Source organism: Gavia stellata, chromosome 14 (assembly GCF_030936135.1).
Source record: "Gavia stellata isolate bGavSte3 chromosome 14, bGavSte3.hap2, whole genome shotgun sequence".
In the NCBI taxonomy this organism is placed as follows: Eukaryota; Metazoa; Chordata; class Aves; order Gaviiformes; family Gaviidae; genus Gavia; species Gavia stellata.
Genome location: NC_082607.1, coordinates 11,396,893 through 11,406,243, shown reverse-complemented (window position 1 = coordinate 11,406,243; position 9,351 = coordinate 11,396,893). Strand labels below are relative to the sequence as shown.

The 9,351-nt window shown below is 56.7% G+C and overlaps 1 protein-coding gene across 1 annotated transcript; it reads right to left on the bottom strand.

Moving 5' to 3' along the window:
* Nucleotides 1-425: 425 nt before the first annotated feature.
* ITGB1BP2 (integrin subunit beta 1 binding protein 2) lies at nt 426-8,374 on the bottom strand. Its single transcript, XM_059824306.1, has 11 exons — nt 8,218-8,374; nt 7,939-7,988; nt 7,784-7,840; nt 7,036-7,184; nt 6,782-6,894; nt 6,456-6,514; nt 5,464-5,534; nt 5,111-5,213; nt 3,642-3,761; nt 3,129-3,191; nt 426-838 (listed from the first exon to the last, which is right to left on the bottom strand). Exons 1-11 carry the CDS (start codon nt 8,279-8,281, stop codon nt 587-589), a joined length of 1,101 nt encoding a protein of 366 aa, XP_059680289.1. The 5' UTR covers nt 8,282-8,374; the 3' UTR covers nt 426-586.
* Between the last annotated feature and the right edge of the window lie 977 nt (nt 8,375-9,351).

Here is a 9,351-nt window from a genome sequence, read left to right as displayed (position 1 = left end):
TCGCACCCGGGCGGTTCCACGCCTATAACGGTCTTTGCAGAGGAGGCCGTAAGTCCCTGCTGGAGCTGCAGGCAGCGATGACATTCCCTTCGTGCCTGCAGTCGCCGTCTCCCTCCTAACACCTCCCAGGCCCTGCTCCCCTTCCCTGCCACAGGGGGAGTGAGGTGGCGTGGGGGGGATTAAGCTCAGCTCATCCTGCTGCTCCGGGGCTCTGTACCCCCCAGAAATGCCAGGGTCAGGCAGAACGCCAAGCTATGAGCACCCTGGCACCGAGGAGACCTGGCACAGGCACAGGCTGCATGAGGTGCAGACAAGGGGGCTCCTCCTGTTTTCCTGCCCTGGCTGGGCACAGGAGAGGGAGAGACAGATGGCAGGGTTCAGCCCACTGGTGTTTCTTAAGCGCCTATCAGGAATTTCAGAGTATAACCTTTGCTCTGGGTTTTTATTACATGCCCCTTCTGACCAGGGGAGAGGGCGTGCTGCAGCCTGCACACAGCTCTGGGCTGGGTCTGCTCCTCTGGAGCTGGTGCCAAGGTCCCCGGCAGCTCAGGAGCTGGCACTGCTCAGCTGCTGAAGCACTTTGCTGTCAGTTGCTCGGTGTTCCCATCTCCAGCTCCTCGGCTTCCTCCTCTGACCAGCTCAAGCTGTCATCTGAGTCCTCCCCCTGCGCTGCCCTGGGCTCCTCTGCATTGCCAGCCTCCTTCTCCTGCTCGCTGTGGGAGCGTGACCTGCTTTGGGGGAGCTCCAGCCTGGCCCAGGAGCCAGGGCTGGCTTTGCAAAGCGTGATCTCCACCTTGGCAGGGACCATGCTCACAAAGCTCTTCTCTATTTCAATGACCTAGAGAGAGGGAAAGGTGCAGTGAGCTGGGCAGGGGACAGCAGGCAGCACACACTCATCCTTCCCCTTACTGGCAGAGCCCTGCCAGAGGAGAATCACAGAATCGTTAAGGTTGGAAAAGACCTGTAAGATCATCAAGTCCAACCATCAACCCAACACCACTATGCCCACTAAACCATGTCCCACAATGCCTCGTCCACACATTCCTTGAACACCTCCAGTGATGGTGACTCCACCACCTCCCTGGGCAGCCTGTTCCAATGCTTCACCACTCTCTCAGTAAAGAAATTTTTCCTAACATCCAGTTTTAACCTCCCCTGGTGCAACTTGAGGCCATTTCCTCTTGTCCTATCACTCATCACTTGGGAGAAGAGACCAACACCCACCTCACCACAACCCCCTTTCAGGTAATTGTAGAGAGCGATGAGGTCTCCCCTCAGCCTCCTCTTGCCAGACTGAACAACCCCAGTTCCCTCAGCCACTCCTCATAAGGCTTGTGCTCCAGACCCCTCACCAGCTTCATCGCCCTTCTCTGGACACACTCCAGCACCTCAATGTCCTTCTTGTAGTGAGGGGCCCAAAACTGAACACAGCATTCGAGGTGCGGCCTCACCAGAGCCGAGTACAGGGGCACGATCACCTCCCTACTCCTGCTGCCCACACCATTTCTGATACAGGCCAGGATGCTGTTGGTCTTCTTGGCCACCTGGGCACACTGCTGGCTCATATTCAGCCGGCTGTTGACCAACACCCCCAGGTCCTTTTCTGCAGGGGAGCTTTCCAGCCACTCGTCCCCAAGCCTGTAGCGTTGCATGGGGTTGCTGTGGCCAAAGTGCAGGACCCGGCATGTGGCCCTGTTGAACCTCATACAGTTGGCCTCGGCCCATCAATCTAGCCTGTCCAGATCCCTCTGCAGAGCCTTCCGACCCTCCAGCAGATCAACACTCCCACCCAACTTGGTGTCATCTGCAAACTTGCTGAAGGAGCACTCTATCCCCTCATCCAGGTCATTGATAAAGATACTAAACAAGACCGGTCCCAAAACTGAGCCCTGGAGGACTCCGTTTGTGACCGGCCACCAGCTGGATTTCGCTCCATTCACCACGACTCTCCGGCCTCGGCTCCAGAGAAGGGAGGAAAGATCTCCTCTCCTCATACAACAGGAGACAGAGCAGGATGAAACCTAGGCTCCAGCTGAGATTCACAGTGTTACATCTAAGCAGCACCGCAGTGCGGGTACAGAGCTCAGGAGAGCTCAGCTAGCCACAGCCACGCTCATGGTTGCGGTACAGCCCTCTCCCCACAGCCCTGAGCTGCGCTGAGACGCAGGCATACCCACACCCGGCAGCACGCTCTGCTGCCCACATGCGCAGGCAGCACGCACCAGAAATAAAGGCAAGAAATGCACATGCAAATTCCTGAGTCTCACTGCTCCTCCGCTGCCAGCAAGCAGCTGAGAAATCAGAGGGCGCGTCTCTCCCCTCACACCGCTGCCTGCCCACAGGCACAGCAGGACTGCAGGGGAAGACAGGGACCTGCTGGGCCAAAGACCCTTTGGGGAAGTCTGGTACCAAACCCAGAACACCTACAGAGCTGGCAGCGACTTCCAGCTCTGCTCTTAGTCCAGCATTGATCAGTGCAGCCACCGGCAGCCTCCAAAACAGCCCTCCTCACAACCCCTAAGGCATTTCGTAGCAGAGATGGCTATAAATGCCAGTAACTGGGCAACCTGGCTCCCAGACGATCGCAACAAGAGCCAGCCAGCGCTGTGGCAGCCTTTAAAAGAGAGTAGCCAGGGTGCCTCAGGTATTGCAGAGCAGTCAGATGGGCACCAAGCCCAGGCACAGTCCTGGCATGTCTCCCAGGGAGTGCTACTACTATGGGATCAATAGAGAAAAACCTAATTTCCCCATCAGCCTTTGCTGCTATAGAAAACTGGAGCTCTGGAGATAAATGGGTCCTCCTTGCTGCGACAGTCGTGGTGGACCTGTGTTCTCTGCAAGGCTTTGAGAGCTGGCAATGAATCACACAGAGGGAGGGACTATGAAATGGCTGTTTGTTCCACAGATGTGCCAGCTGGGGAAGAGGTGTGCAGAAATTGCAGCAACAACCATTTTCCTGCTTTTTCGAAAGTCTGAGAATCCTGACAACACAGAGTGTAATTTTCCTTACTGGAAGCCTGTGTTTGGGACTGCAAACACTTCTCCCAGAGCACAGGCTGCCTCGCAGCATTGCAGCCCAGCACCACACTGGCTACTGGAATAGGGAAATCAAACTAAAAGGATCTTACCCCCCAGAGATCCACTTCTGCCTGGAAAATCTTATTCCCTTCAAAGATGACGTGAATCTCAAGCTGAAATATCAACAGAAAATTATCTGAGTGGGTAGCACAGCACTGCCAGAGCTCTTCCCCTGGACAGTGCAGCTGCCTTCCAGCACTGTAACGCATCCCATGTCCTGGGTCTGGTGTAACGGCCTGGCGATCCCCTTGGCACCTGCGAGCATTTCACCCCCTTCAGAGCATGCTGGGTTCACCTCTGCCACCAGTCGAGGGATTAAAGGTCAGCAAAGCCACCCGCTGAGGCTGAAAGCCACTGAGCCAGACTGGCTGGACAGATGCTGCTGCAGCAGCAAAGCCGCTGGGCTCTCAGCTCGGGGATGGCAGTGCCAACCCTGGCTGCAGCAACAGACCAAACAGGCCATCAAAAGTGCCAGGAACCCAGCTGGCTCCTGACTGTTGGCTCATGAACATCAGGTGCCATGAAAGCACGCATCCCCAGCCCAGCTCTGCCGCCCTACTCACCACGGTGCGGTTGGCTTTCACACTGCTGAGGGCGGGCAGGGGATTCTTGGCATAGACCGTCACCACCACCTGGCTGCTGGTTTGGTGCCAGTCCTGCCGGCACGACACCGCCTTCTTGTCCTGCCAGGGAGAGGAACCCATCACAGCACAGCATCTAGCCCAAGCACACCCCAAACAGAGGGGATGTCTGTGCCAGAGAATGCTCCTTTGCATATCTCCTTCACAGAGTGCCGGATGAGGTCGGCATTAGCTAAGCAAGATCAAACCCTGTCTTTTGTGTAGTTTTTTGAGGGGAGGTGGTTCATGCAAAGGTGGGCAGCCCCTGCCAGGCTGTCCCATACAACATGGGGCATCTGTGGTGTGCTTGGGATGCTCCAGAAGGTCGTGTTAAAGCCAGAGACATCCCCTTCTTATTCCAGGGTCACTCTGCTGTGCCCAAGCTCATACGTGTTGTGCACAGTCATGAAACTCGGTCTGGAGGGCAGTGCAGGAGCTGTTGCTGGACATGGATCATGCCACCATGCTAAATTTGGGAGACAGATGAGCCCCAACTGGCCAAGTTTCACCTTTCTCCCCCAGGATCCCCACCTCATCCATGCCACAGGCAGCTTTGGCCCCACCAGACATTTCTGAGCATCACCAGGAGACAGACCCCCTGCAGCCCTCAGCATTGCCAGCCAAAGAAGTGCCCCAGGAGGAATGCCAGCCCCAAACTCTGGTGACAATTAGCACAAAGCATCTGCATCACAATCTCACGGTTCATTCATTGCATCCTCCTTTACATCCACTATGTTTTCTGCTCCAGGACAAAGAACAGACTGGGCTCAGAGGGGGTTGCTCAGAGCAGTGCTGACTCAGAGGAACATGATGCACTTTCATGCATACCCTCGGTCGCTTTGGTGCAACTTTCCCAGCTTAAGCCTGCTTCCCGCCAAGAGCTTTCCTGGGGAAACTTACACATAAACACACACAATATTGGGAATTGGGATCTTCTTCCCATTGCCCTGCCACAACACCATGTTGCTATGTAGATGAGGTTCCTCCTGGGAAGCAGTTGCAGAGGCAAAGCTTCATTAAACCCAAATTCAGTCATCTGCAGTCACCTGTCAAAACTTTTGGGGGTTTTTTTGCAGGGCTTTTCTCGTGCTCAGCTGCCTGTCCCTGTGCAGCAGCCTGCAGTGCTAGCTACACCGTGCCCAGGGCCAGCTCCAGCCTCGTTCAGCTTCCTATTGCACATCTGCCTGTTGGGTGTGAGAGCTGACAAGATTTGTGAATGCAGGAGCAGCATTTTAAACAGCAGATGGGTGAAGACTAGGCATTCGAACTGCAGTCATCTGTCAGTAATTATGAAAATTATGAGAATTAAATGCGGAAACCCATGTGAATGCGGAGCAATGGAAGGAGCACTTCTCGGGTGCCTGTAATGGCCCTTTGCTCACACAAGTCACCCCCTCCGAGACCCCCTTTACCCCCTTCCCCGTCCAGCAGTGCCGCCCGCTGCTGCAGCCTGGCTGCTCCAGGAAGGCGCTGAAGTCCGTCGTTTTGACTCCACAGCAGCTCCAGTACTTCATCCTGGGGAGAACAGGGTGACCTGAGTGGGGAGCTCCTGCAGGAGCAGGAGAGGGGACCACAGCGGGCTTTGGGGTGCTGGGGGAGAGGGACTCAGAACCAGCAGCTCCCCCTGCCCATCTTGTCACGTGGCGGGGGGGGGTGTCACCCACGACTGCACTGGCCTTGCTGCTGAGGCCACACAACCTTGCGATGCGGCAGTTTCAGCCCTCAGCAGGGTCAGTTTGCTCCCCGGTAAAGGGTTGTTACTTACCCTTCATGGAAGACAGGAATGCCAGGATGGAAAGTACAAACCCCTGTATTGCTCTCTGGGCCCTGGTAGATCTGTGGAGCGAGAAGCAGAGGAAAGTTTCAGCTATGCCCCTGGCACAGCAAGGCATGGCACAGCCAGGCGCCAGCCCATCGGTGCCCACCCCTGCACAGGGCACAGCATGATGCCCAGCATCACCCTTTCCCCGGGTCCAGCATCAGTGAGGACTTACTCTGGGACTACACCCAGCCGGCAGCCCGGCACTGGTCCCTGCTCCCTGCCAGCAGGGCAGCCACCCCAGCCTCGCCGGGACCCCAGTGTCATCCCTCCCAAACACAGCCCGGTCCCAGCCCAGGGCTGGGCAGCACCAGGACAGTGGGCAAGTTTGGACACCACAGAAACTTGCTCCGAGGTGCAAGGGGCTGTTCGTCCATCCTGTCCCTTCCCCTCCTTCCCAGAGTGTGCCAGTCTCATGTCCTCATCCACCTCCAGCCGTTTGCTCCCTGCTTGCTCCCCTCTCTGCTGCTTTCCAAGCGTGTCAGCCCTCCCGCAGCTTGGGCCCTCTCGCGCACGCCTCGAGGCAGGCAGACAGTCCTGCACAAGGCGGCCTTGGGGCAAGATAAAAAGTGGGTTGTGCTGCATTAATTAAATGTAGGCGGGAATTATTCCACATGCATTTTACCTATATGACCATATCCTGAATATGAGCTATATTTCCTTGCAAGCAATTAGCAGCAGTGAAATGCAAATGTACCACCAATCCAGGAATCTGGAAGCCTCTTGCAGGAACATGGCTGAGAGGCAACAGAGGCAGCCACTCCAGGGACGGGATGAACAGGAGCATATGGAGCCAATGGGCACTGCCACCTCCCATCCACCTGGCACCCTGCCCCACACCTGGTGGCAGCTGGGCCACGAGCCCCCAGGATGGACTTGCGATGCTCCTGGCCATGCAGCGCAGACCATGCGAAGACGGAACCCTGCCAGATACTCACTGCCTTGCAGGCTGCGTTCTTGCAGGTGGTGCCAGCTCTCACCTGGGCAGCCGCCTCCCCTGTGAGAGCAACACAACTTCACCCCGGGGCACATGCCACCTGCACCTGCCCCCAAACCCTCCCTGCAGCCCCACTGCCAGCTCCCCAGCTTAGCACGTATGGCCCTTGAGCACAGCCCATTGCAACGCGCCTCAGAGACGCAGCTCTGTGGGTTTGCAGGTGGCTGAGCACACAGCACCTGCCATCCTGCACTGAACCTGCCATGCAAAACCTCACGCTGAACTTGCCACGTGCAACCCCACTGCCGTCCATCAGCTCATCACTACCTGTGCAACTTCCCTCAGGTGCCTCATCCTTGGAGGACAGGTTCAGTTTCTCCAGTGCCTGCTCCAGAGACCTGGATACTTTAATTGGCAGCAGTTGTCTTGGCTCATCAGAGCTGGGAAACAGCAGCAGTAAAGGACGAGTGGTTTTTTTTTTCAATTTAAGTGTTGTTGCCTCTCCTGAGGAAGCAGCAGGGCAGGGCACGTTTAGAAGAAGTGGCACAGCAGGGTGACACTGTTAGCTGAGCTTGTCTCACCTTGGTCTTTCCTGCTGCATCTTCCCAGGTGATTTTGGTCCTTGGATGATGAGCTCCTTCACTGGTTTGGCCTTTGGCTCGTCTGAGGTCTCCTCTTGACTGAAAGGCTCAGGGGGCTTCTCCATGCTGTGGAACCCCTTTGTGCATCCCTGAGCAGCAGAGGCGAGCCTGATGCCCGCTTTGCCCTCTCTAACCTGGCGGCTGCTCCCAAACCCCACGAGTTTCTGTGCTCTGGTGGCTCTGTGTCTTGCAGGGATGGGCTCTGACCCTGCACCAGGGCAGGGGCTGGGTCCACAGGGATTCCCGGGAACAAGACAGTGTGGCAGCCTCACCGGGGCCATAGCAGACAGGTCTCAGCTCTGCTGCACCCCAGCCTGGCAGCTGAAGGGCAGCAAGAGTCTCCCACACATTCCCAGGCCTCTGCTGCCTCCTTCCCCCCTAGGACATCTCAGACATTCACAGCTGTGCTGGCACTTGGGACATTTGTATTCATCCCACAGGATCCTGGTGGAGGATCCCAGCCCCTTCCAGCACCCTTCTCCAGGAGTTCGTGCTCCACACTTTGGGAGCAGCACCCTTGCTTGCAGGCTCCTTGGAAGCAGATAGGGAATCCCCAGCCAGGAGGCCGAAGGGGGTGGCCTTGGCTCAGGATGGGGACAGGGCAGGGCAGGGCAGGGCAGGGCAGGGCAGGGGCAAGGAGGAGAGGACGAAGGAGAAGCAGGTGCATTTGGGCTGGCAGGTCGCTCACCTTTATGGAGAGGAACTCAGAAAAGTCTGTTGTACGTTTCTTGCAACAAGACCAGCCCTAGGCACCAGGAGACGACAAACTGGTCAGATGTGGGCAATCCCGCCGGGCACAAGGTCCCTCCCTGCAGCTGCAGCCCCAGCTCCTGCCCCACTCACCTTCAGGGCATCGTGGAAGATGGGAACACCCGGGTGATACAGGCAGGAATCTGAAAAGGGTTAATCAGGCAGAACCTTTCAGGAGGAGCAATCCTGCCCACTAGCCACCCATGACGCCCCGGAGCTCCTGAGCCAGCTGCTGACATGCGGGCTGCCTGTGCTGGGCTCGGCTCAGCCCTGCTTGGCAGCTCAGGCCACAGTGTGGTGGCGGAGGCTGCAGACCGGGAAAGTGGCACACGTTCCCACTCACCCTGGTGCAAGGCAGACAAGCCCACTTACCCTTGGCGTTGTGCTCAGGATCAAACCTCTGCCCACAGCCCTTGTTGTAGCACAGCGACGCCATAGCTCAGGCGTATTCGTGGTGTCCTTCACTCCTTCCACAAAAATCCCATCAATCTCATTACTGCCTGTGATCCCCCCTCTGCTTCCCCGCAGTTTCCAGCCCAGGCAGCAGGAGGTGGCTTTGCCTATCTTTGGAGGCAGCCGGAAGAGGTGGCTGGTAACTGGAGAGCAGGCTAAAGATGGACATAGCAGCTCGGCAGCTGGCGGGACCCGGCATCCACGTTATCTTGAGAGGCATTTCTGTCCTGCCCCTGCGCTCGGCAGAGGGAATGGGCGCTGCGGGGTGGCTCTGCACCCAGGGTGGGCAGAGGACCTCCCAGCGCATGCCGTCCAACCAGCATCTGGCATGGACACATCGGTGCCACCCCGGTGCTCACACTCGACTTAGGGCAACCTGCAACTCCTCTTGACCAACTGCTCTCAGTTTCTTTAGCATTTATAGAAGCAGATGAAAGTTTCCTGCAAAAGAAGGGAAGAGAGTTCCCAGCGTCCCAGGGCAAAACCTGTGCTGATCTCCCCCAGTCCCAAAAGGCACAACCATCTGCTAGACAGAGGCACCAGCAGACCAAAGCGGTGCGTGTGGCCAAGACATCCTTTGATGCAGGGTCTTGTGCAACCCAGTGATGAAATCTGTCCCCTGTAAGATCGTCATCACAGAAGAAGAGCGCAAAATGTTACATGGGCCCCCCCGTACCCAGGAGGGGTTTGCTCAGACTCCCTGCTCCCATTCTGGGACCCAAGGGTTTTGCTCTACAAACAAGAAACCCTCTTGAGATCAAAGGTTTTACTTAATTCCTACAAGCATCTAAAACAAATATTATTTTCTTTTTGTTGTTCCTGTTTGCAGAGCCAGCTGTTTCCTGGGTGCTGCCCTGACCTGCCAGAGCACACAGCACCTGCAGAGTGTTTCTGCTCAGGAACTGGGTTCGACATAGGCCCTTGGCACTATCAGACAGCGCAAAGGGCAGGCCCTGCAGGCAGCAGCTGAGTCCACTCGGGAGGAGAACCTCCAGAGTCCGCTGTGGCTGATGTAACCCCATCCCTGTCCCACAATGTTTGTTTAACCTAATT

Bases quoted from the DNA above. Each gene is read 5' to 3' on its own strand.
- ITGB1BP2 (XM_059824306.1), bottom strand. From the start codon at position 8,281: ATGGCGTCGCTGTGCTACAACAAGGGCTGTGGGCAGAGGTTTGATCCT. The intron at 7,841-7,938 runs GTGAGTGGGGCA...CCTGGTGCCTAG, and splicing joins TCTTCCACGATGCCCTGAAG to GGCTGGTCTTGTTGCAAGAA. The intron at 5,214-5,463 runs GTAAGTAACAAC...TGTTCTCCCCAG, and splicing joins ATTCCTGTCTTCCATGAAGG to GATGAAGTACTGGAGCTGCT.